General features: G+C 47.1%; 1 protein-coding gene across 4 annotated transcripts in view; it reads right to left on the bottom strand.

Moving 5' to 3' along the window:
- Positions 1-639: 639 nt before the first annotated feature.
- The window catches only part of CEP164 (centrosomal protein 164), a 264,993-nt gene continuing 238,264 nt past the window's right edge, over positions 640-27,368 (bottom strand). For 2 of the 4 annotated variants that reach the window (XM_063943313.1, XM_063943316.1), the window contains 6 exons: positions 23,977-24,084; positions 8,906-9,011; positions 7,764-8,111; positions 5,188-5,254; positions 2,121-2,243; positions 640-1,847 (listed from right to left, as the gene is read on the bottom strand). In XM_063943313.1, coding sequence (XP_063799383.1) covers positions 1,751-1,847; positions 2,121-2,243; positions 5,188-5,254; positions 7,764-8,111; positions 8,906-9,011; positions 23,977-24,084 — 849 coding nt within the window. In that variant the 3' untranslated portion in view covers positions 640-1,750. The remainder of the gene's footprint in view (positions 1,848-2,120; positions 2,244-5,187; positions 5,255-7,763; positions 8,112-8,905; positions 9,012-23,976; positions 24,085-27,368) is intronic. The other 2 variants (XM_063943315.1, XM_063943314.1) reach the window with 2 other exon arrangements.

Here is a 27,368-nt window from a genome sequence, read left to right as displayed (position 1 = left end):
TCCCCCGCCGGCAATGCGAGCCGCGGCGGGAGAGCGATGCGCCCGCTGTGCAGAGCGGGATTAAGCTCCGCCCCCCCCGTTATGGCGCCGATTTTAAAACTGTAAAGGCGCCTCTGAACTTGTACAACACCCGGCATGAGGAGACTTCGGATGGGGAGGGGGAGGGGGGGATTGAAAGATTGTACTCACCGCTGCTGCAGGATCTGATGGAGAGGCCCCGACACATGCCGCGCGCAGCGGTGTCCGGCCACTCATACTCACCGCTGCCTTGCTGGCAGGATATTCTGCCGACGGAGCGGCCCCGACGTGCCGCACGCAGCGGTGCCGGGCCAGTCTCCGGAGAGCTCAGTGTCTCCTTCAGCCGGAGACCATCCTGAGCCGCACGCAGCTGCGATGGGAACCCGCTGGCAGCTCCCGTGGTGCAGACTGGTAGTGGCAGAGCTGCCAGTCTGAGTGTAAGAAAGAATAATAAAAATATAAAAAAAGAAATAAAAAATCTTCAGAAGTCCCAAGACTGAACAGCTCCCTTGGGCACTAAACGAAGACTGGCTTGGAGGGGGGACATAGTAGGGGAGGAGCTAGTCACATGGTTGTAAATTTAAAGTGCCAGCTCGCAGTTACTGCCTACTATATCCCCATTGTATCTGCACTCCAGTGGCCCCTAGTGGATGAAGGAGAAATAACAATATTACAAATATAATTATTCTATCACAGATAGAAAATAGACAAATAAACAGTATACAATACATATAATAATAATAATAATAATAATAATAAAATAATAATAAAATAATAAAAAACTATCTGTAAATGTAAATAATTGAAGAACACACAAGAATGCCCTTGGCAGCCTTACCAAAAGGTGCCCTATTCCTGACGGCCTTTCAGATGGGGGATAATGAGAGGAAAGAGCTTGCACTTTTTTCTTAAGGTGCCCCAGCTCTACCAGCACCTCTATGCCCAATTGTTCCAATGTCCCCCAGTGGATGTAAGAAAAAATAGGTATACCCACGCAGGGTCATTTTAAGATATTATGGAGCACACGTTGAAATAGTTTGTGTTGGTCCTTTCTCCTGCAGCTGTGCTGAAGATAGCAAAGATTGTCACAGTGCCAGAGTCTTCCCGATCTTCTGCACGTCTCATATTTACAGTCATTTCTTCACTAGTAAGGCACAGGTGCCATATTTTCACAAGAAATTGGCAGAAATTTGGTGCCAGCAACTGACCTGAAGTCCTTGTTCATGTGTGCAGTAGCATGGATCCACATGGATCCCTGTGTGGGTAGCATGGATCCCAGTGACTCCGATGCACAGCACATCTTGCACCCATTGATACAGCCCCACTGGAGCTGCAGTTCCCACAGCCCTTTGCAGAATAAATACTTAAAGCTTAGAAAAAACTGAATTGCATATATCTGGTGTCAGGTACAATTGGGGATGTTATCATCACTGGAGACTTTACCTGTCCAAGTTAAGGTCAAACATTATTCTATAACTTTGCTTTCTCGTCCATAAATGTACACCATTATCTACACAAGAAAAGTTCCTGGTATAATTGTTTGGGATCTGCATTACCAATATCCTGATAAACTGTTCAGTCACAAATACAGAACAATATATATTTATGAAATGATTTCCTCTGTGCTACTTTAGCACTGGTAATTGGGAAAGTAAAGTTCAAAATCCCTGTGTTGTTTGTAATGCAGAAAACCAATACATTGCTCTTCATCTGTGTTTCCACACTAGGTCTACTAATAATGATATACTTTGATTTGGTCATTTTCATCCAGACCCAGCTGCACAAGTCCTTTACCTGTTGGAGATCTGCTTACACGTGATGGTAGTGGACTGCATAGTGCATTCAGTTATGGAAAGAAACAGCAGGATGGGGACAGAAAATGTAAAGCTCTTTTAAAAGCCACCAACCTGAACGCATGAATGGATGGACTATTAGCAAGATTCACTCAGTGTTTAGCATTGCTGCCTCACAAGCTGAGGTCATCAGTTCATGCTTGTGGGACATTATTACTTATAATGAAAGCCACCCATTCACTAGATCTTTCTGGAGGTGGCACCCCTAACACCTGGTGCTTGTTAGCATATATTAGCAAAGAAGGATACACTTTAGGATCATTCCTGTACTTCTCCAGCCATTTCTTGTTGGCATCAATCATGGCCTGCATGCTGTACTTGTCTGTGTGTTGAGCACGCAGTGACGACCTCTGCATCATTTTCAGCTGTTCCCTGTAGAAGAGAGAGACAATGCAAGTAATTCCCACATACTATATGCTCTATAACCAACTACAATTTACAGCCTGTATTACACTGTGCACAAATACCACAACAGCAGTAGATTTACATTTCTAACTATAGAGACAATGACCATTCAGTTAAATGGCAGCACTCGGAGAAATGTAAGGCCTATTTTAAGAGCAAACAAAGCAATCCTCAAAAGGAGGTGATATGCTGCAATATGCCCACAATAGTTGTCTAGGTTTGCTAGTGACGTGTGAAGTGTTTGTGTAACACATACTATTTATAATTGTCTGCAAAGGTCTCTGTTCTTTTGCCCTTCACTGTTAACCATTTAATGACCATAGCAAGCAACCGGGTGTACACAGGGAAGGTAAGGGGCAGGGCTGCTTTTTAACATTTCCCTGGTGGCCACTAATCTCTGCAGACACGGGGGTGGGGGTGCCTGCCTGATCACTGGCACAGCAGGCACAGAGGGGAGGGAACCAGGTAGCAGAGGGACTGGGAGGTCCCCAGAGCCAGCACGGCAGGCACTGGGGGAGGGAACAAGACAGCAGAGTAGCCAGGTGGTCCCCAGTGCCAGCAAGGCAGGCACTGAGGGGAGGGAACCAGGAAGCGGAGGGGCCAGGAGGTCCACAGTGCCAGCATGGTAGGCACTGGGGCAGGGAACAGGAAGCAGAGGGGCCAGAAGGTCCCCAGTGCCAGCACGGCAGGCACAGAGGTGAGGGAACCAGGAAGCAGAGGAATCGGGAGGTCCTACGGTGAGCAGCAGCTGCTGGTAGATTCTCTTCCAGCAGCCGCCCGGGTTCCGGTCTATAGACAGACAGATAAAAGATAGAAAGTCATTCGTTAGACACTATGGGCAATATTTACTAATATTCGTGTTTTGGCCGTTTTGAAGGGTGTTTGAACTCAGCACCGGGCTCCACTAGCCGGGGGACACTTTGATATCGGTTCCTGCGGCCGTGCCATTAAAACCCCAACTAGTCACCCCTGGCCGGGGTACCCTGGAGGAGTGGGACCCCTACGCTTTTTGTCCCCCGTATTTTTGGAACCAGGACCAGGCGCAGATCCCGGTGCTGGTTGATTAAATATGGGGGAACCCCTGTCCTTTTTTCCCCCATATTTTTTCAAACAGGACCGGCTCAAAGAGCCCGAGGCTGGTTATGCTTAGGAGGGGGGACCCCATGCAATTTTTTTCCCCGTTTTTACACTAAACAGACCCTTTCCCATAGATAACCATGCACAGATCTCACTGATCCGTGCATGGTTATCCAAACTCGACTGGAAAAAGCAGGTCTATTTTATTGCTGCTTTTTTTAACGAATCGAAAAAAAACAGACCCGCACTTGAGCACTCAGAAACTAACACCCAAATACGAATGAATAGTGAATGCCCGTATTGTATGAAATAACAGCCGCATTTGACCGATGGTCTATTCATTCGTATTTCGGAACGTTGTCATTCAAACCATTACGAATAGACCAGACACTGCCGAGATTGGTGCTTAGTGAATTCCCGGATTGGGACTTAGAAAAAAAAAAAAAAAAAATCGGGCAAACTCGGATTTTTAGTAAATACTGGCCTATATGGTCGATAGTCAAAAGTCCGACAGGGTCAAAAGTCTGACAGGGTCAAAAGCCCGACACCAAAAACAAAATGTTTTTTTGTTGTTTTCTGTGTTTTTTTACAACTTTTGCCTCATTTACTATCCATGTCACAAACTATTACCTTCTAGTAAAGTTGTGGAGAGCGAAGCGAGACACCTAGCCCGCAAGGGGACGAATTTACAAACTTTTTTACAGCTTTTGCCTCATTTACTATCCATGTCAAACTATTACCTTCTAGTAAAGTAGTGTCGAGCCCAAAGCGTGGCGAGCGTAGAGAGCCCGCGAGGGGACGAATTTCACCAAATATGGGTTAAAAATGTTTAAAAACACACAAAAATTTTGTTTTGTTTTTTGTGTCTGACTTTTGACCCACGGCCATATAGTGTCTAACTAATGACTGTCTATGAGCTATACCACACCCCAGGCGCCCAGTGGGCTTTCTGACTGGTCGCATCTCTCCACATCAGGGAAAGCCCAGCCTGGTGTGGTCGCATCTGATGCAACAACAGGAAAGTGGTTAAATCATTAATAGGTTCGACTTCCTCTGATATCACTGGATAATGGGCCTGATTCAGAGATGTACGCTAATGCATTTGCAGGTGCGATGCTGTGTGCAGCAGATATGTGATAATATGCAACTGACACATATGCCTAGATTTCTGTTGAGATGCCAACCTGCAGCTTCCAGATCGAAAACACCTGCATACAGATAAGTAGCAGCAGTTGCAATGCCTTTGATAATAGAGTCCCCAAGTAACCCTGGTTGCATAGAATGGCCATGGGAACTGAGACGCCGGCGCCACATTTTGTATGAAATTGCAGTTGTAGGCTAAGACATGCCCCGAAAGTGGTTGTGACATGCCTGCGTTTTACCACCACTCCCCATTACCTCCTGATGGTCAATCCCTTTGCGAATAAATCCTCACTAAGGTACCTTGGCACGTGAAATAAACTTGGAGGGGGCTGTGCGTAACCTGCAAATGTCAGGCCCCATAGCAATAAATTTTTTGGGAGGGCCCACCAAGGACTGTTTCTGTGTCTCCTCCATAGGTCTCTGCACTGCTCTTCAAGCTTAGTTTCTAAAAGCACAGAGAGTAAAAGTGCGCACATACTTGCCTCTCCAAATGCTTAGAATAGAAGGGGGGAACTGGTATAGAGAAGCATCGCCCAGACCCCCTGCACTGCTAGGCCCCAAAACCATCACACCCCCTGCAATGGATATGATGCATCCCCTGGGTAGGAACACAGGTTCATTGCAAGGCCTTTTTCCAAGTCCATTTCAGGACATTCTGAGTGAGATATGTGTAAATCTGTGAATGACTTACCCAGCAGAGACGTATCCTAATTTATTCTCTGTAATTGGAGGCTGGTCACTGAGTAAAGGTATGCCTGCTGGAAAACCAATAATAATAATAATAATAATAATAATGTACAGTTCAGCTATTAATGGTAAGCAAGTGTTTTTGCCAAAAGTGAACAAAAAGTGAAACTTCTTATCAATGCAGTCACACCAAGAACAATTGCACACGAGGAAGCAATCAACACAATTATCCCTATTTCCAGTGAATGCATTTCAGTGGAGCATTCTGAAGCATCACTATGTAAAATGACACACTTGTAATCAGGGACGTGCAGTCAGGGGAGGCAGTGCCTCCCCTGTGATTAATTAGTAAAAGAATACATAGAAGATACTTATGACACATATTCTATGTCATAAGTATCTTCCTTATGTAATGCCATATTTTTTTTGTGTGTGAAATTACTTTGGGAGGCACTGTTAGCAGTGCCTCCCATACAGAATAGGAACGGGGAGAGAGCGGGGGGCGGAGCCTAGCACTGGGCTGTAAAAGCCCATTGAAAAACAGTGGCAAAGCGGCACTGAAAAAAGTGCCTCGCTGACAGGGACACCACCCCCATGTCAGCGAGGCAGCTGTGATTGGACTGCGGATCCAGCACTGGATCCGCTGTCCAATCACCAAGACGCGGCGAGAGGCAGAAGTTGGGACGGGAGCAGCAGCAGCGGTGGGTCTGCAGTGACTGCTGCTCTCCCCTGTCATGCTCCGCCGGCTCCGTCCCCTCCTCCCGCACACACGCACCAGACGTCTCTCCTGTGGGCGGCTGACACCTGCCAGAGTCCGGCGGCTCCGTCCTCCCCTCCCGCTGACTGCCACTTGTCCTCTGTGGCTGTGCGGCTCTCCCAGTCCTTCTCCAGCAGCTCCGTCCCCTCCTCCCGCACACAGGCACCAGACGTCTCTCCTGTGGGCGGCTGACACATGCCAGTGTCCGGCGGCTCCGTCCTCCCCTCCCGCTGACAGCCACTTGTCCTCTGTGCGGCTCTCTCCGGCTGCTCCGTCCGCACACAACAGCAGGCAGGTTTTTTTTGTTGTTGGTCGGTCTCTCTCCCTCTCGCTCTCCCCCTCTCTCTCTCCCCCTCTCCCTCTCTCCCTCCCCTTTCCCCCCCTCCTGTGGATTGAAGCATTTATGTGTAACTTACTTAATTTCCAGGTATTGGATTCTACTGGACAAGTGGACGTGACCGGCGTGGGATGTAGGTAAGTAATCTCTCTCATTTTTACAGGTCCCCCTATTGGATTCTACTGGACAAGTGGACGTGACCGGCGTGGGATTTAGGTAAGTATGTGTGAGTGTGTACGTGTGTTATAATAAAATTTTACTTTCACGGTGTATGTGTTGTGTTTTTATTTGGGTATTTTTTTGTTGTTGTAGAACTACAGGTACCAGTGGACCCATTATTTCCCCGCATGCTGGTACTTGAGGTTCTCCAAGTACCAGCAAGCGGGGGAGGCTTGCTGGCCCTTGTAGTTCCACAACAAAATACAATATTCTTTTTTTTTACACACATGGCTATCAGCCCGGCACCCACCGCCCAGGGGTGCTGGGGACAGCCTCGGGCTTCACCCCTGGCCCTTGGGTGTCTGGAGGTGGGGGACCCCTTGATATAAGGGGTCCCCACTCCTCCAGGGAACCCCGGCTAGGAGTGACTAGTTGGGGGGGTAATGCCACGGCCGCAGGGACCTACATAAATGTGTCCCCCGGCTGTGGCATTATGTCCCTGGCTAGTGGAGCCCGGTGCTGGTTTTAAAAATACAGGGGACCCCTACATCTTTTGTCCCCCATATTTTTGGAACCAGGACCGGACTAAGAGCCCGGTGCTGGTTGTCTAAATATGGGGAACCCCTGTCCAATTTTTCCCTCAGTATTTAAACAACCAGGACTGGCTCAAAGAGCCCGAGGCTGGTTATACTTAGGAGGGGGGACCTCACGCATGTTTTTTTTTTACATCAAGTTACTGGAAGCCCTGGACAACAAAATTGCATTCATGTCCTCCTCCCACTCCCTTCCCAGTCCCAAACACTAATTTTTATTTTTTATGATGAGCAGGCAGGCAGCGGGCATTGGCGGCATCGGACTGAGATGCAAATTAGTGGTGGAGGGCTGGGTCAGTTGATGGTGGCCGAGTTTGTAAGCCATTGACGGTGGCAGTGGGCAGCGGCTCAGAGGCAGTAGCGGGCATTGGCTCGGCAGCGGTAGGGGTCATCGCCAGGATTAGGCGGACATTATGGTAGTGCCTCACCAGCCACTGACCTCACCGCACGCCACTGCTTGTAATGCACCCACTGGAAACTCAAGCTGCTGGAAGATGGTAACTCGGCATCGTACTGTTCAAGAGAACGAAAAAAAGGTCATCGTGGGACACCACTGGTATTCATTTTCTTTGAATAAGGTTGCACTGTTTTCCCAAGTTACAAATTGGTTTTATATTTAATAACGGAAGAGGAGGAAAGGGGTTTTCCTACAGGAGATGGACATGCTCAATGCAATACACAAAAATGTCTCTATAGAAAAGTGAGACATAGGCTATAATCTCTACTTGTCTCACCTGGAAAATACTTGCGCCATTTCTCCATCATCATGGAATCCACTGACTGAGCGGCAGAGGAAGGTGCTGAATGAAGATTTGGGTGTAGACCAGGACTCCAGGCCCACTGAGAGGGTGAATGGAGGCCAATCTGAGGGTTGATTCTAGACATTGATGTATAGGTAGAAAGAGGGATGCCCCTGATTGATGAAGGCTGGTTGTGTGAATGGAGGATGCTGTTAGAGTCAGTAGTTAGTGGACCCAATGATGATAAAACATTATTGAGCTCATCTGTAATGTGACGCAGTGACTCAGTCAGATGCTGTACTTTCCGTGGTAGGCATTTCTGTGAGCCCAACACATCATCTGCTGAGACAAGAAAGGGATGAGACACACTTGCTTAGATGCTATAACAATTTGGTTACACTGACAAACAACAAGTTGAAATCAATGTCAGCACAAACTAAAAGTTAAAACACAATAAACCATACAGCGGACTTCATTCAGATGAGGATGGAGGTAAAGGGCACAAAGTACCGATATTTACATGCGCAAATGGGCCCTGTGACACAGGATGCAGGGACAGCATCAGAATGTCAATGATTAACAGTCTGATGATACTTGAAGGCAGCAACGGACTCAGCTTGTAAAAATGGAGGCGTGTCGCTGCCGTTTAGGAGGAGGGAAGAGGTCAGAGATCTCCGTCGTTGCACAGAGATCTCCTGGCCTCTATGACAGGTGGGCTGCACGTCTCCATGGTTGCCACAAGCCACATGATGTTGCTGGGAAAGATTCAATCCTGCGTCCTTTGATGCAGTTCAAATCAGGCGCCTCCTGCTGCATTACCATATTAGTGCGATCGCTGCTGCATCTACATAAGCAGTGTATAAAGTATACTGTACATCTGAATGTTGTATAACAGAAAAAAAAAGTCGTAATGCAGATCACAAGTGTAACATATTTAAAAATGGATAACAAGGTTAAATGTGCGTGAAATTGTAAAAGCATTTGAAAACTTTCACCTATGTGCGACTACTTAAGACTAAAATTGTAGTTACACATGCAGACAAATAATTAAGTCTTGAGAGGTCAACACAAATCATTTTCTATACGAGAATGAAAACCAGCTGTGGGATCTTTTGGTCTTCTTCATTGAGTCTTACATCTATGCATGTCCAGGCTGGTCACACTACTGGTGTCATCCGAGTCACTGACATCAAACGTCACTACTTTCTTATTTCTTATGTCTTTCAGAGTATCTTCCGAGACCTGTGGAAAGAGGGAACAAGAAGGTGTTCGAGAAACACACAAAAAAGGAAAATGATTGCAGATGGGTTTTAATAACCAGAATAATTTTTTTTTTTTAACATAACTGTAAAAGATGCAACTAATAAAAGTCCTCTGATGTGTATGTGCAAGGACGAGAACACAGGATATATTTGTGCCTTGTTGGGGAGTAGCAGAATGAGTCCAGACTTTCCACTACGCTTTTGTTTAAAAGTTAATTATTTTCTCCCCATCACAAACAGCTAGCGCCACATCTCAAAGCTCACAGGCAGTTTATTCATAGGGCTGGATGTATTTGAATGTGAGATGGCCGGAGATCCGAGATTCCGGTCGAACTCGTACGTTTTTCTAAAGCAGCAAACGTTTACAAGGCAAAACCAGGTTGGTTTTGCCTTGTAAACATTTGTCGCTTTAAAAAAAGTACGAGTTCGGCCGGAGCCTCGGAGCTCTCGCCGCCTCGTATTCCAATACATCCGGCCCATAGTCTGAATTTATAGGCCACAGCACCAAAATAATTTCTCTAGTTTTTAACAGAAGTGGTTCTTTATTTGTACATTAAACCCCCTCTTCTCTCTCTCTGGCTGCAGACGTGTGCCAAACCCACCATCTGCTACAGTCCTGCAGCCTCTCTGAGAATAATAGGAATAAAACCCTTTTGTGCTCTGTAATTATCTGAAGAAAACAAAAATAATAAGATTTTACTCACCGGTAAATCTATTTCTCGTAGTCCGTAGTGGATGCTGGGACTCCGTAAGGACCATGGGGAATAGCGGCTCCGCAGGAGACTGGGCACAACTAAAGAAAGCTTTAGGACTACCTGGTGTGCACTGGCTCCTCGCTCTATGACCCTCCTCCAGACCTCAGTTAGGATACTGTGCCCGGAAGAGCTGACACAATAAGGAAGGATTTTGAATCCCGGGTAAGACTCATACCAGCCACACCAATCACACCGTATAACTCGTGATACTATACCCAGTTAACAGTATGAAATATAACTGAGCCTCTCAACAGATGGCTCAACAATAACCCTTTAGTTAAACTATAACTATAAACAAGTATTGCAGACAATCCGCACTTGGGATGGGCGCCCAGCATCCACTACGGACTACGAGAAATAGATTTACCGGTGAGTAAAATCTTATTTTCTCTGACGTCCTAAGTGGATGCTGGGACTCCGTAAGGACCATGGGGATTATACCAAAGCTCCCAAACGGGCAGGAGAGTGCGGATGACTCTGCAGCACCGAATGAGCAAACTCTAGGTCCTCCTCAGCCAGGGTATCAAACTTGTAGACTCTTACAAAAATGTTTTAACCCGACCAAGTAACAGCTCGGCAAAGTTGTAAAGCCAAGACCCCTCGGGCAGCCGCCCAAGAAGAGCCCACTTTTCTCGTGGAATGGGCTTTTACAGAATTAGGGTGCGGCAGTCCAGCCGCAGAATGTGCAAGTTGAATCGTGCTACAGATCCAGCGAGCAATCGTCTGCTTAGAAGCAGGAGCACCCAGCTTGTTGGGTGCATACAGGAGAAATAGCGAGTTAGTTTTCCTGACTCCAGCTGTCCTGGAAACACATACTTTTCAGGGCCCCGACTACATCCAGTAACTTGGAATCCTCCAAGTCCCAAGTAGCCGCAGGCACCACAATAGGCTGGTTCACATGAAAAGCTGATACCACCATAGGAAGGAATTGGGAACGAGTCCTCAATTCCGCCCTATCCCAAAGCCACCAATTCTGATACACGCCTGGCCGACGCCAAGGCCCACAGCATGACCACTTTCCACGTGAGGTATTTTAGCTCCACGGATTTAAGTGGCTCAACCCAATGCGACTTCAGGAAATCCAACACCACGTTGAGATCCCACGGTGCCACTGGAGGCACAAACGGGGGCTGAATATGCAGCACTCCCTTAACAAAAGTCTGAACTTCAGGCAGTGAAGCCAGTTCTTTTTTTGGAAGAAAATGTACAGAGCTGAAATCTGGACCTTAATGGAACCTAATTTTAGGCCCATAGTCACTCCTGACTGTAGGAAGTGCAGAAATCGACCCAGTTGAAATTCCTCCGTTGGGGCCTTCCTGGCCTCACACCAAGCAACATATTTTCGCCATATGCGGTGATAATGTTTTGCGATCACATCTTTCCTAGCCTTAATCAGCGTAGGAATGACTTCCTCCGGAATGCCTTTTTCCTTTAGGATCCGGTGTTCAACCGCCATGCCGTCAAACGCAGCCGCGGTAAGTCTTGGAATAGACAGGGCCCCTGCTGCAGCAGGTTCTGTCTGAGCGGCAGAGGCCATGGGTCCTCTGAGATCACTTCTTGAAGTTCTGGGTACCAAGCTCTTCTTGGCCAATCCGGAACCACGAGTATAGTTCGTACTCCTCTCCTTCTTTTATTCTCAGTACCTTTGGTATGAGAGGCAGAGGAGGGAACACATACACCGACTGGTACACCCACGGTGTTACCAGAGCGTCCACAGCTATCGCCTGAGGGTCCCTTGACCTGGCGCAATATATTTTTAGCTTTTTATTGAGGCGGGACGCCGACATGTCCACCTGTGGCCTTTCCCAATGGTGTACAATCATTTGGAAGACTTCTGGATGAAGTCCCCACTCTCCCGGGTGGAGGTCGTGCCTGCTGAGAAAATCTGTTTCCCAGTTGTCCACTCCGGGAATGAACACTGCTGACAGTGCTAACACATGATTTTCCGCACATCGGAAAATCCTTGTGGCTTCTGCCATCGCCATCCTGCTTCTTGTGCCGCCCTGTTGGTTTACATGGGCGACCGCCGTGATGTTGTCTGACTGGATCAGCACCGGCTGGTGTTGAAGCAGGGTTCTAGCCTGACTTAGGGCATTGTAAATGGCCCTTAGTTCCCGAATATTTATGAGTAGGGAAGTCTCCTGACTCGACACCACAGTCCTTGGAAGTTTCTTCCCTGTGTGACTGCCCCCCAGCCTCGAAGGCTGGCATCCGTGGTCACCAGGACCCAGTCCTGTATGCCGAATCTGCGGCCCTCTAGAAGATGAGCACTCTGCAGCCACCACAACAGCGACACCCTGGCCCTTGGAGACAGGGTTATCAGCCGATGCATCTGAAGATGCGACCCGGACCACTTGTCCAACAGATCCCACTGGAAGATCCTTGCATGGAACCTGCCGAACGGATTTTCTTCGTAAGAAGCTACCATCTTTCCCAGGACTCGCGTGCATTGATGCACCGACACCTGTATTTGTTTTAGGAGGTCTCTGACTAGAGATGACAACTCCTTGGCCTTCTCCTCCGGGAGAAACACTTTTTCCTGTTCTGTGTCCAGAACCATATCCAGGAACAGTAGACGCGTCGTAGGAACTAGCTGCGACTTTGGACTGTTCAGAATCCAGCCGTGCTGTTGTAGCACCTCCCGAGATAGTGCTACTCCGACCAACAACTGCTCCCTGGACCTCGCCTTTATAAGGAGATCGTCCAAGTACGGGATAATTATAACTCCCTTTTTTCGAAGGAGTATCATCATTTCGGCCATTACCTTGGTAAATACCCTCGGTGCCGGGAACAGACCAACGGCAACGTCTGGAATTGGTAATGACAGTCCTGTACCACAATTTTGAGGTACTCCTGGTGAGGAGGGTAAATGGGGACATGCAGGTAAGCATCCTTGATGTTCAGTGATACCATGTAATCCCCTTCGTCCAGGCTTGCAATAACCGCCCTGAGCGATTCCATTTTGAACTTGAACCTTCGTATATAAGTGTTCAAAGATTTCAATTTTAGAATGGGTCTCACCAAACCGTCTGGTTTCGGTACCACAAACATTGTGGAATAGTAACCCCGGCCTTGTTGAAGGAGGGGTACCTTGATTATCACCTGCTGGAAGTACAGCTTGTGAATTGCCGCCAGTACTACCTCCCCTTTCTCCGAGGGCAGCAGGCAAGGCTGATTTGAGGTAACGGCGAGGGGGAGTCGCCTCGAACTCCAGCTTGTATCACTGTGATACTACTTGCAGAACCCAGGGATCCAACTGTGAGCGAGCCCACTGGTCGCTGAAGTTCCCGAGACGCGCCCCCATCGCACCTGGCTCCACCTGTGGAGCCCCAGCGTCATGCGGTGGACTCAGATGAAGCGGGGGAAGATTTTTGATCCTGGGAACTGGCTGTCTGGTGCAGCTTGTTCCCTCTTCCCTTGTCTCTGTGCAGAAAGGAAGCACCTTTGACCCGCTCGCTTTTCTGAAGCCGAAAGGACTGTACCTGATAATATGGTGCTTTCTTAGGCTGTGAGGAACCTGAGGTAAAAAAAATTCTTCCCAGCTGTTGATGTGGATACGGGGTCCCAGAGACCATCCCCAAACAATTCCTCACCCTCATAAGGCAGAATCTCCATGTGCCTTTTAAAGTCAGCATCACCTGTCCACTGCTGGGTCCCTAATACCCTCCTGGCAGAATGGACATTGCATTAACTTTTGGATGCCAGCCGGCAAATATCCCTCTGTGCATCCCTCATATATAAGACAACGTCTTTAATATGCTCTATGGTTAGCAAAATAGTATCCCTGTATAGGGTATCAATATTATCTGACAGGGTATCAGACCACGCTGCAGCAGCACTATCCATGCTGAGGCAATTGCAGGTCTCGGTATAGTACCTGAGTGTGTATATACAGACTTCAGGATAGCCTTCTGCTTTTTAACAGCAGGCTCCTTCAAAGTGGCCGTATCCTAAGACGGCAGTGCCACCTTTTTTGACAAACGTGTGAGCGCCTTATCCACCCTAGGGGATATCTCCCAACGTGACCTATCCTCTGGCGGGAAAGGGTACGCGATCAGTAACTTTTTAGAAATTACCAGTTTCTTATCGGGGGAACCCACGCTTCATTCACTCATCTGATGGGGGAACAAAACACTGGCTGCTTTTTCTCCCCAAACATAAAACCCCTTTTTTGTGGTATTTGGGTTAATGTCAGAAATTTGTAACACATTTTTCATTGCCGAGTGCAATGGATGTTCCTAGTGGATTGTGTATATGTCTCAACCTCGTCGACACTGGAGTCAGACTCCGTGTCGACATCTGTATCTGCCATCTGAGGTAGCGGGCGTTTTTGAGCCCCTGATGGCCTTTGAGACGCCTGGGCAGGCGCGGGCTGAGAAGCCGGCTGTCCCATAGCTGTTACGTCATCCAGCCCTTTACATAAGGAGTTGACACTGTCGGTTAATGCCTTCCACTTATCCATCCACTCTGGTGTCGGCCCCACAGGGGGCGACATCACATTTATCGGCATCTGCTCCGCCTCCACGTAACCTTCCTCGTCAAACATGTCGACACAGCCGTACCGACACACCGCACACACACAGGGAATGCTCTGACTGAGGACAGGATCCCACAAAGTCCTTTGGGGAGACAGAGAGAGAGTATGCCAGCACACACCAGAGCGCTATATAATGCAGGGATTAACACTATAACTGAGTGATTTTTCCCCCAATAGCTGCTTGTATACACAATATTGCGCCTAAATTTGGTGCCCCCCCTCTCTTTTTAACCCTTTGAGCCTGAAAACTACAGGGGAGAGCATGGGGAGCTGTCTTCCAGCTGCACTGTGAAGAAAAAATGGCGCCAGTGTGCTGAGGGAGATAGCCCCGCCTCTTTTAAAGCTGACTTTTCTCCCGCTTTTTTTATGGATTCTGGCAGGGGTATTTATCACATATATAGCCTCTGGGACTATATATTGTGATTTTTTTGCAAGCCAAGGTATTCATATTGCTGCTCAGGGCGCCCCACCCCAGCGCCCTGCACCCATCAGTGACCGGAGTGTGAGGTGTGCATGAGGAGCAATGGCGCACAGCTGCAGTGCTGTGCACTACCTTGTTGAAGACCGAAGTCTTCTGTCGCCGATTTCCAGGACCCTCTTCGTGCTTCTGGCTCTGTAAGGGGGACGGCGGCGCGGCTCCGGGACCGAACGATCGAGGTCGGGTCCTGTGTTCGATCCCTCTGGAGCTAATGGTGTCTAGTAGCCTAAGAAGCCCAAACTATCTCCAGTCAGGTAGGTTCACTTCTTCTCCCCTTAGTCCCTCGTAGCAGTGAGTCTGTTGCCAGCAGATCTCACTAAAAATAAAAAACCTAAAATATACTTTCTTTTCTAGGAGCTCAGGAGAGCCCCTAGTGTGCATCCAGCTCAGCCGGGCACAAGATTCCAACTGAGGTCTGGAGGAGGGTCATAGAGGGAGGAGCCAGTGCACACCAGGTAGTCCTAAAGCTTTCTTTAGTTGTGCCCAGTCTCCTGCGGAGCCGCTATTCCCCATGGTCCTTACGGAGTCCCAGCATCCACTTAGGACGTCAGAGAAATATAATATACACAATAAGGGTCACAAGTAGGGTTATATTGTTAGTGGTTCAGCAAACTCTCAGGCTGTAGCGTGGAGGACAATATAACCAGGCAGCTGGAACACAAGGTACACAAGCCACTGAAACAGAAGGAGGCATCAGCGCTATAGCAAAGAATATAGTAATTCTTTTAGTGTTGGTGCTGATTCCGAAATAGACACAAATGCTGTTGCAGGTGCCATTCAGTAGGCAGCAGCTGTGCGAAAATATGCAAATGCTGGAGCCGCTGAGATTTGTATTGTGACACCCACCGGAGGCGTCTCAGATCCACCACTTGCTTAGGGAGATGCAACTATCGGACACACATTGGTAAAATAAGATTTTACTTACCGATAAATCTATTTCTCATAGTCCGTAGTGGATGCTGGGGACTCCGTCAGGACCATGGGGAATAGCGGCTCCGCAGGAGACAGGGCACAAAAGCAAGCTTTTAGGATCACATGGTGTGTACTGGCTCCTCCCCCTATGACCCTCCTCCAAGCCTCAGTTAGGTACTGTGCCCGGACGAGCGTACACAATAAGGAAGGATCTTGAATCCCGGGTAAGACTCATACCAGCCACACCAATCACACCGTACAACTTGTGATTTGAACCCAGTTAACAGTATGATAACAATGAAGTAGCCTCTAAAAAAGATGGCTTACAACAATAATAACCCGATTTTTTTGTAACAATAACTATGGACAAGTAATGCAGACAATCCGCACTTGGGATGGGCGCCCAGCATCCACTACGGACTATGAGAAATAGATTTATCGGTAAGTAAAATCTTATTTTCTCTAACGTCCTAGTGGATGCTGGGGACTCCGTCAGGACCATGGGGATTATACCAAAGCTCCCAAACGGGCGGGAGAGTGCGGATGACTCTGCAGCACCGAATGAGAGAACTCCAGGTCCTCCTCAGCCAGGGTATCAAATTTGTAGAATTTAGCAAACGTGTTTGCCCCTGACCAAGTAGCTGCTCGGCAAAGTTGTAAAGCCGAGACCCCTCGGGCAGCCGCCCAAGATGAGCCCACCTTCCTTGTGGAATGGGCATTTACATATTTTGGCTGTGGCAGGCCTGCCACAGAATGTGCAAGCTGAATTGTACTACAAATCCAACGAGCAATAGTCTGCTTAGAAGCAGGAGCACCCAGCTTTTTGGGTGCCTACAATATAAACAGCAAGTCAGACTTTCTGACTCCAGCCGTCCTGGAATTATATATATATATATATATATATATATATATATATATATATATTTTCAGGGCCCTGACAACGTCTAGCAACTTGGAGTCCTCCAAGTCCCTAGTAGCCGCAGGCACCACAATAGGTTGTTTCAGGTGAAACGCTGACACCACCTTAGGAAGAAACTGGGGACGAGTCCGCAGTTCTGCCCTGTCCGAATGGAAAATCAAATATGGGCTTTTTTAAGACAAAGCCGCCAATTTTGACAATCGCCTGGCCGAGGCCAGGGCCAACAGCATGGTCACTTTCCATGTGAGATATTTCAAATCCACAGATTTGAGTGGTTCAAACCAATATGATTTGAGGAATCCCAACACTACGTTGAGATCCCACGGTGCCACTGGAGGCACACAAGGGCTGTATATGCAATACTCCCTTGACAAACGTCTGGACTTCAGGAACTGAAGCCAATTCTTTCTGGAAGAAAATCTATAGGGCCGAAACTTGAACCTTAATGGATCCCAATTTGAGGCTCATAGACACTCCTGTTTGCAGGAAGTGCAGAAATCGACCTAGTTGAAATTTTTTTTTTTTGTGGGGCCTTCCTGGCCTCACCCACGCAACATATTTTTTTACCACATGTGGTGATAACGTTGTGCGGTCACCTCCTTCCTGGCTTTGACCAGGGTAGGTATGACCTCTTCCGGAATGCCTTTTCCCTTAGGATCCGGCGTTCAAACCGCCATGCCGTCAAACGCAGTCGCGGTAAGTCTTGGAACAGACAAGGTCCCTGCTGGAGCAGGTCCTTTCTTAAAGGCCGATGCCACGGTTCCTCTTGGAACAGACATGGTACTTGCTGAAAGCAAATCCCTTCTTAGCTCCCGAGGCCATTAGTCCTCTGTGAGCATCTCTCGAAGTTCCGGTTACCAAGTCCCTCTTGGCCAATCCGGAGCCACGAGTATAGTTCTTACTCCTCTATGTCTTATAATTCTCAATACCTTGGTTATGAGAAGCAGAGGAGGGAACACATACACCGACTGTTACACCCACGGTGTTACCAGGACGTCCACAGCTATCGCCTGAAGGTCTCGTGACCTGGCGCAATACCTGTCCCATTTTTTGTTCGGGCGGGACGCCATCATGTCCACCTTTGGTCTTTCCCAACGGTTCACAATCATGCGGAAAACTTACCGATGAAGTTCCCACTCTCCCGGGTGGAGGTCTTGCCTGCTGAGGAAGTCTGCTTCCCAGTCGTCCACTCCCGGAATGAACACTGCTGACAGTGCTATCACATGATTTTCCGCCTAGCGAAAAATCCTTGCAGTTTTGCCACTGCCCTCCTGCTTCTTGTGCCGCCCTTTCTGTTTACGTGGGCGACTGCCGTGATGTTATCCCACTGGATCAATACCGGCTGACCTTGAAGCAGAGGTCTTGCTAAGCTTAGAGCATTATAAATTTGCTCTTAGCTCCAGTATATTTATGTGGAGAGAATTCTCCAGACTTGATCACACTCCTTGTGTGACTGCTCCCCATCCTCTCAGGCTGGCCTCCGTGGTCACGAGCATCCAATCCTGAATGCCGAATCTGCGGCCCTCTAGAAGATGAGCACTCTGTAATCACCACAGGAGAGACACCCTTGTCCTTGGATATAGGGTTATCCGCTGATGCATCTGAAGATGCGATCCGGACCATTTGTCCAGCAGATCCCACTGAAGAGTTCTTGCGTGAAATCTGCCGAATGGAAGCGCTTCGTAATAAGCCACCATTTTTACCAGGACTCTTGTGCAATGATGCACTGACACTTTTCCTGGTTTTAGGAGGATCCCGATTAGCTCGGATAACTCCCTGGCTTTCTCCTCTGGGAGAAACACCTTTTCCTGGACTGTGTCCAGAATCATCCCTAGGACCAGCAGACGTGTCGTCGGAACAACTGCGGTTTTGGAATATTTAGAATCCACCCGTGCTGTCGTAGAACTACTTGAGATAGTGCTACTCCGACCTCCAACTGTTCTCTGGACCTTGTTCTTATCAGGAGGTCGTCCATTTTCTTTGAAGACGAATCCTCCTTTCGGTCATTACCTTGGTAAGGACCCGGGGTGCGTTGGACAATCCAACGGCATCGTCTTGAAACTGATAGTGACAGTTCTGTACCACGAACCTGAGGTACCCTTGGTGAGAAAAGGCAAATTTTGGGACATGGAGGTAAGCATCCCTGATGTCCCGGGACACCATATAGTCCCCTTGTTCTTTGCTATCACTGCTCTGAGTGACTCCATCTGGATTTGAACCCTTGTAAGTGTTCAAATTTTTCAGATTTAGAATAGGTCTCACCTAGCCTTCAGTACCACCATATAGTGTGGAGTAATACCCCTTTCCTTGTTGTCGGAGGGGTAATTTTATTATCACCTGCTGGGAATACAGCTTGTGAATTGTTTTCAATACTGCCTCCCTGTCGGAGGGAGACATTGGTACAGCAGACTACAGGAACCTGCGAGGGGGGAAACCTCTCGACATTCCAATCTGTACCCCTTGGATACTACTTGTAGGATCCAGGGGTCCTGTACGGTCCCAGCGTCATGCTGAGAACTTGGTAGAAGCGGTGGAGGGCTTCTGTTCCTGGGAATGGGCTGCCTGCTGCAGTCTTCTTCCCTTTCCTCTATCCCTGGGCAGATATGACTCTTATAGGGACGAAAGGACTGAGGCTGAAAAGACGGTGTCTTTTTCTGCAGAGATGTGACTTAGGGTAAAAAACGGTGGATTTTCCAGCAGTTGCCCTGGCCACCAGGTCCCATGGACCGACCCCAAATAACTCCTCCCCTTTATACGGCAATACATCTTTGTGCCGTTTGGAATCTGCATCACCTGACCACTGTCGTGTCCATAAACATCTTCTTGCAGATATGGACATCGCATTTACTCTTGATGCCAGAGTGCAAATATCCCTCTGCGCATCTCGCATATATAGAAATGCATCCTTTAAATGCTCTATAGTCAATAAAATACTGTCCCTGTCAAAGGTATCAATATTTTTAGTCAGGGAATCCGACCAAGCCACCTCAGCTCTGCACATCCAGGCTGAGGCGATCGCTGGTCGCAGTATAACACCAGCATGTGTGTGTATACTTTTTAGGATATTTTTCAGCCTCCTATCAGCTGGCTCCTTAAGTACGGCCCTATCCGTAGATGGTACCGCTACTTGTTCTGATAAGCGTGTGAGCGCCTTATCCACCCTGAGGGGTGTTTCCCACCGCGCCTTAACTTCTGGCGGGAAAGGGTATACCGCCAATAATTTTCTATCGGGGGAAACCCACGCATCATCACACACTTCATTTAATTTATCTGATTCAGGAAAAACTACAGGTAGTTTTTTCACCTCACACATAATACCCTTTTTTGTGGTACTTGGAGTATCAGAAATATGTAACACCTCCTTCATTGCCCTTAACGTGTGGCCCTAAAAGAAAATACGTTTGTTTCTTCACCGTCGACACTGAAATCAGTGTCCGTGTCTGGGTCTGTGTCGACCGACTGAGGTAAATGGGCATTTTACAGCCCCTGACGGTGTTTGAGACGCCTGGACAGATACTAATTTGTTCGCCGGCCCTCTCATGTCGTCAACCGGCTTGCAGCGTGTTGACATTGTCACGTAATTTCCATAAATAAGCCATCCATTCCGGTGTCGACTCCCTAGAGAGTGACATCACCATTACAGGCAATTTGCTCCGCCTCCTCACCAATATTTTCCTCATACATGTCGACACACACGTACCGACATACAGCACACACATAGGGAATGCTCTGATAGAGGACAGGACCCACTAGCCCTTTGGGGAGACAGAGGGAGAGTTTGCCAGCACACACCAAAACGCTATAATTATCCAGGGACAACCTTTATATAAGTGTTCCTCCCTTATAGCATTTTAATATATATACATATCGCCAAATCAGTGCCCCCCCTCTCTGTTTTAACCCTGTTTCTGTAGTGCAGTGCAGGGGAGAGCATGGGAGCCTTCCCACCAGCCTTTCTGTGAGGGAAAATGGCGCTGTGTGCTGAGGAGAATAGGCCCCGCCCCCTTTTCGGCGGGCTTCTTCTCCGGAGTTTTAGATATCTGGCAGGGGTTAAATACATCCATATAGCCTCAAGGGCTATATGTGATGTATTTTTCGCCATACAGGTATTATACATTGCTGCCCAGGGCGCCCCCCTCCAGCGCCCTGCACCCTCCGTGACCGCTGTGTGAAGTGTGCTGACAACAATGGCGCACAGCTGCAGTGCTGTGCGCTACCTGATGAAGACTGAGAGTCTTCTGCCGCCTGGTTCCGGACCTCTTCATCTTCAGCGTCTGCAAGGGGGGTCGGCGGCGCGGCTCCGGGACGAACCCCAGGGCGAGCCCTGTGTTCCGACTCCCTCTGGAGCTATGTCCAGTAGCCTAAGAATCCAATCCATCCTGCACGCAGGTGAGTTGAAAATCTCTCCCCTAAGTCCCTCGATGCAGTGAGCCTGTTGCCAGCAGGACTCACTGAAAATAAAGAACCTAAAAACTTTTTCTAAGTAACTCTTTAAGAGAGCCACCTAGATTGCACCCTTCTCGGCCGGGCACAAAAACCTAACTGAGGCTTGGAGGAGGGTCATAGGGGGAGGAGCCAGTACACACCATGTGATCCTAAAAGCTTGCTTTTGTGCCCTGTCTCCTGCGGAGCCGCTATTCCCCATGGTCCTGACGGAGTCCCCAGCATCCACTAGGACGTTAGAGAAATAATGAACCTTCTGAAGGACAAGCAGCATGACCATCGGAAGTAAGACGCCGAAACCATGTTTGCTGCATACGGGACTGCAGTAGCAAGCAGTTACACGACCCCAAAATGGTTGTGACATAGTAACATAATGAGCTTGAAAAAAAAAAGTTGTCCATCGAGTTCAACCTTTATATATTGACCCTATACTGTTCCCTATATAACCATAGCTTAATCTGATATATTTGAATAATGACTCAACTGTAGTCCGTTTATCGTCTAGTTGACAACTAGAATGCTTAGTTTTCCAAAAATACAATTTTTCAAGAATACATTATCTATATCTAGATTAAACCATTATGACTCAATTGAGACAGCTATTTGTCTAGTTGACAACAAGATTACAGTTTTCTTAAAAGCACATTTTTCTACTATACATACATTTAGAAGTTATATACTTGGAAAAAAATTTCAGTTAGAAGTTTATCTAACCTGTTTTTAAAGTACTGACAGAGTCCGACATTACTACCATCTCTGGCAAAGAGCTCCATATCCTTACTGCCCTTACTGTGAAGAACCCCCACCTTCGCTGGGTTCGAAATTTCCTCTTCTTTAACCTCAGAGGGTGTCCACGTATCCTATGTAGCGATCTCTCAATAGATTTCTTGCTAGCTCCATGTATTGTCCTTTTAGAAGTTTATAAATATTTATAATGTCCCCTCTGGTGTGTACACACGGTGAGATCTTTGCTATGTCCAATTTCCCTTGAACTCCCCCAGAGCCCAGATAGTACAGATTTTGACTATCTGTGCTTGAGATTTTGTCTATGTACGATTTTGACTAAGTGACAATTGTGACTATACTTTGTACTAGATAGTACACTAGATTGTATACTAGATAATCAAGATTGACTTGCCTGCACAGTCTATCTAGCCTTACGATACCGACCCCACGGGAGCGCGCATCGGTATCGATTCTGTATCGCAAGATGCCCAACACCTTGAGATATGCACTAACTTTTCATAAGATTTGACTATATCGTCAAAATGTTACAGATTTATCTAACCGTGTGTAGAGGCCTCTTTTCTAGTGTAAATATATTTAACCTAATAAACCTTTCCTCATAATCCAATGCCTCTAATCCCTTGATCAATTTTGTAGCTCGTCACTCTTTCAAACTCTAAGATATGCTTTTTATAATGTGGTGCCCAGAATTGTACACAGTATTCAAGATGTGGCCGTACCAAAGATTTCTATAACGGCAGGATTACGCTTTCATCCCTTGTCTCAATTCCCCGTTTTATGCATGCTAATATCTTATTTGCTTTTGCTGCTGCAGTTTGACATTGGGTACTGTTTTTAAGTCTATTATCAATGAGCACCCACAAATCTTTTTCTAATACTGTTTCCCCTAACTTCTCCCCATTTAATTTGTACGTTGCATGATTATTTTTCGCCCCAAAGTGCATGACTTTACATTTATCTATACTAAACCTCATTCTCCATTTGGCTGCCCAAACTTCCAGTTTAAATAAGTCGTTCTGTAGGGACTCTGAATCCTTATCTGAGTTGATTACCCTACATACAGTAGCTTGGTATCGTCTGCTAAAATTGACTCTGCTTTCAAGATCTAATCTTAGGTCATTAATAAAAAAATTGAACAGTAATGGCCCAAGTACTGACCCTTGCGGTATTCCACTGAATACAGTGGCCCAGCTGGAGCACATCCCATTAACCACAACTCGCTGTTCCCTGTTATCCAGCCAATTACTTATCCAAGTACAAATAGTGTTTCCTAGGCCGAGCTCTCTTAGTTTGAAAATCAGCCTCATGTGAGGCACTGTATCGAAGGCTTTAGCAAAATCTAAATAGACCACATGCATACGTCTGAGTCACTGACTGTCAATCAGTTTGCGCATAAATCTTCACTGCAACCGTCGCCGCAAGACAATTGTGGCACATGCACAGTGCGGCTTATACACATGCAAAGTAGAAAAACATTGCTCTACTGTGTATAACATCAGCACTACATCCATCTCTGAGTCAGACACTTACTACGCAGCCCTGAGAGAGTCCTGTACCAATCTTCTACAGTCCCAAGGTTACACACGATACAGGCTGGCCATACACTTAGCTATAATAGCCAAGATCTGGGCGATAAATTATATTCTGAATGATTACTTGTCAGTGTATGGGCATGAATGATAATCATGAAACGGCTGAAAGATGGCTGTATCCTTGAATTTGGTTATACAACCTGACCAATCATCCCAAGTGTCATTCAGCAGAGGCACAGGGATACCCTTCAGCAGAGGCACAGGGATACCCTTCAGCAGAGGCACAGGGATACCCTTCAGCAGAGGCACAGGGATATTGTTAAAGTAGACGCAGCAGTACGCGGTTCTGAATCAGCTCATGTTGAGCAGTGTTTAGGACACAGGAAATGATTGGTTTTATGTGACAAGGAAAGGGATACACTCTCCCCAGCTGCATCCCAATATCCAGTATGCCTGAGAAAGCTTAATGTTACCATCATAAACAGAGCGAATGTTTTTCCCAGTGACTGACCTTTACCTGTCTGTATCTAATTGAAAAGGCCCAGGTAGAAGACATGAGAAGTCCATAAGGAGCTTCTCTACCCTGGGAAAAGACGTCCATCATTACAGTCAGAACTTTTACCTCCTCAAGGAGGGAATCCTCCAGCTCCTGTAGGCGCTGCTCCTTCTCCTGCAGCAGACTCTGCCCCTTCTCCATGGTGTTGTGAATGTCTTTCAGAGTGCGAGCTTCCTGCAATGCATTAATACCCATGTTGTGTTATACACATATACAGGTACATGAATAATGAACACTATTTCCTACAATGAGAAGGTACACTGAGATATATCTCCATAAGCTATAGTGATAGGTGTCCACATGGAATGGAGACACGGCATATCAATATGTGGAGTATACATGCTCTGATCATTAACTGGTACTGGTTGTTCTGAATAAAGAGTAGCATCATTACTGACATACTGGCCCACATATTGTTACGCTGTATATATACCCGGCGAATGAGTACACCAGACTGCACAATGGCGCTAAGGATACGCACAACAATAATGACCATGCTGCTTTGTGCAGTAATGCAGAGGAGGTATATTACATGCTGTACATGTGGGTTACCTTCTCCTCTCACGTCCCGTCCACAGATCTCCTCCCAGTGTGGCAGATGCCTGCTTCTTCTTGCAGCGCCTGAGAACTGCCAGCACTCAGATGGGAAGAGGGAGAGGAGACTGGACCCTTAAGGCCTTCCATACAATAACAGTATTATTTGTAAGCTACTACTGAGCAGCCTAAAAGTAGGCTACATGCCAAAACTGACATTTTCAGATATGAATCACAAAAGGTAAGATGGATAGCTCAGTAATAATCTGACTTTCCTCTGCAGTTATGTTAAAGAATAAATGTTAACTCAACACTATGGTGTCTATTTACTAAGCCTTGGATGGATAAAGCACCAGCCAACCAGTTCCTAACTGTTGTTTTTCAAGCACAGCCTGTGGCATGGCAGTTAGATGCTGATTGGCTGGTACTTTATCTCCATCCACTTTATCTCCACCCAAGGCTTAGTAAATAGACCCTTATGTCCCATTAGAACATTGTGTGTTCTAAAGAGCCCCATTAGAGCTTGAGCTGTCGTGACATCCATGCTCTGCTCGTATGAATCCACCCATCCAAGCAGTACAGTTCTGTATAGCACGTCTACACATCTGCCTTGGGTGCCTATGACCCTGTCACCGGTTCACCAGTTGTCCTTCCTGGGACCACATTTGGTAGGTATTAACCACTGCATACCGGGAACACCCCACAAGACTTGCCGTTTCAGAGATGCTCTAACCCAGTCATCTAGCCTTTACAATTTGGCCCTTATCATAGTTGCTCAGATCCTTGCACTTCCAACACTTCAACTTCAAGAACTCCTTGATAGGTGTCATTGTCACAAAATAATCAATGTTCTTCACTTCACCTGTCAGTGGTGTTAATATTATCGCTGATGAGTGTATAAGCTGAAGAGATGGGTTTTATGAGAGCATTTAAAGATTTGAGAGCTATGGACAAGTCTGATTGGGCGTGGTAGGGAATTTCCGAAGTGAGCAGGGAGATAAATTAAAGGCGGTTATCAGAGGTAAGGTAAGATGCATTTTGCATAGCGGGCGATCAGGTCTGAACTGCGCATGCCAGGGATGCGATCGACATCCCAGCCCAGAGACCGCCCCTGCCTAATTGGGCGCCATTTTGAGGGCGCAGTCCGGGCAACGCAGGCGTACCCTAACCATGCAGGGGGGCGGGTCGCGGTGGCTGCGTGACTTCACACGCAGCCACTGCGCCCGGTAAGCGGCGAAAAGTCGCCTACCAGCGCAGCAATACTGCATTGGTAGGGATTTACTTACCGGGGGCAATAGCATTGCCGCCGTGCAATGCTAACGCACCCGTGCAGCGGGGGGAGGGCCAGACATGCGGGGCGGACTAGCCCAGTGCTGGGCGTCCCCCTACTTGTCAGGGTGGCTGATTGTAGCCGTGCAAAGTTTTGCACGGCTACGATCAGGTCTGAATTTACCCCTAAGAGGACATAAATGAGAATATATTAAGAGGAGAAATTAGACATTTAGTGACCATATTCAACAAGGGTCTGGATCATAGAGTCGACCAGACTTAGGTCGACAGTAACTAAGTCGACACCTGAAATAGGTCGACAAGCATTAGGTCGACATGCGTTTAAAAAGAAAGTGGTGTCTTTTTCTTCGTAGAGTGACCGGGAACCCCAATTAGTGCACCGTGTCCCCTCGCATGACTTGCTTCGCTTGCCATGCTTCGGGCAAGGTGCCTCGCTCCGAAACCACTGCGCTCGGCACAGGTTACCGCTCCCAATCGTAGTCCACGTGGATCGTAAAGTATGAAAAAGTTCAAAAAAGTGTCCATGTCGACCTAGTGTCCATGTCGACCAATAGTGGTAGACCTAGACACTGTCGACCTAAGTGTGGTCGACCTGGAGACCGGATACCATTAATCAAAACCATTAAAAAAACTCACTGGTTTTGCAGTGTTTAATACTATTCACAGGATACACAGGAAAACCAGAGAGTAGGTGCTTCAGTATGAAATGTACTTATGACCATACACACATTTTTTTTTACACTTTAATACGTCAGTTCATAATCCACCTTATTGATAATTAATCATTTAATATCAGTCAAATACAATAGGTAATAATGTAACAAAGAAATAAGTGGTTAAAAAGTTTACTGTGGCTTATGTAATATCGACAATTCTCTGTGTTACAAAAGTTCAAATAAGTATGTTAACACATCTTAATAATACAAACTATTTTGTCTGTGTCACAGAGGGGACATGAGTGAACAATTTAATGTATTACTTTTGTAGGGTGTTCACTAAGATGCTCTCCTTATTGTATAGCGGTCACTAAGATTCTAAATGTAAAGATGACACAAGATGCTCTCTGTAATGTATGGCAGCAAGACGCTCTCCCTGCAGTGTATGGCAGTGAAACGCTCTCTGTAGTGTATGGCAGTTAGACCCGTAGCTCCACACAGAAAGAAGAGAAGTTGCATGTGCACACCCTAGGGTCTCAGCATGATAGCACCTCTCACTGTGTTTGGAATTGGGGTGTGCAGTCTATTTCTCCCCCCCCCCAATCAAATATACTATATTGTGTACAAATATACACTTGAAGACGGAGACTCCTTCAGCTAGACTAGTAAAGAGGGGCAGATTGCAGGGACCCCTTGGTTACTTACTGCCCACTCTCATGATCTAGCTAGGGCAGAGGAGAGTGTAGAAGAGGAGGTGCAATGCCACCCACATAACTAATGTTACATATACAATGACAGGGGTTACAAGTGTAAGAGATAATGATAAACCAGCCACACAATTATGATTATTTACAGATAGTGAAATGGTTAGCATTACTGCCTCAACAGCACTGAAGTCATGGGTTCGATTCCCATCATGGCCCTAACTGTGTGGAGTTTGTATATTTTACCCCGTCATTCAGGGCCGGCGACAGGGGG

The sequence above is a fragment of the Pseudophryne corroboree genome, chromosome 10 (genome assembly GCF_028390025.1).
Source record: "Pseudophryne corroboree isolate aPseCor3 chromosome 10, aPseCor3.hap2, whole genome shotgun sequence".
Lineage (NCBI taxonomy): Eukaryota > Metazoa > Chordata > Amphibia > Anura > Myobatrachidae > Pseudophryne > Pseudophryne corroboree.
Note: the sequence above shows the minus strand (reverse complement) of the source record. Positions and strands in the feature narration are given on the sequence as shown.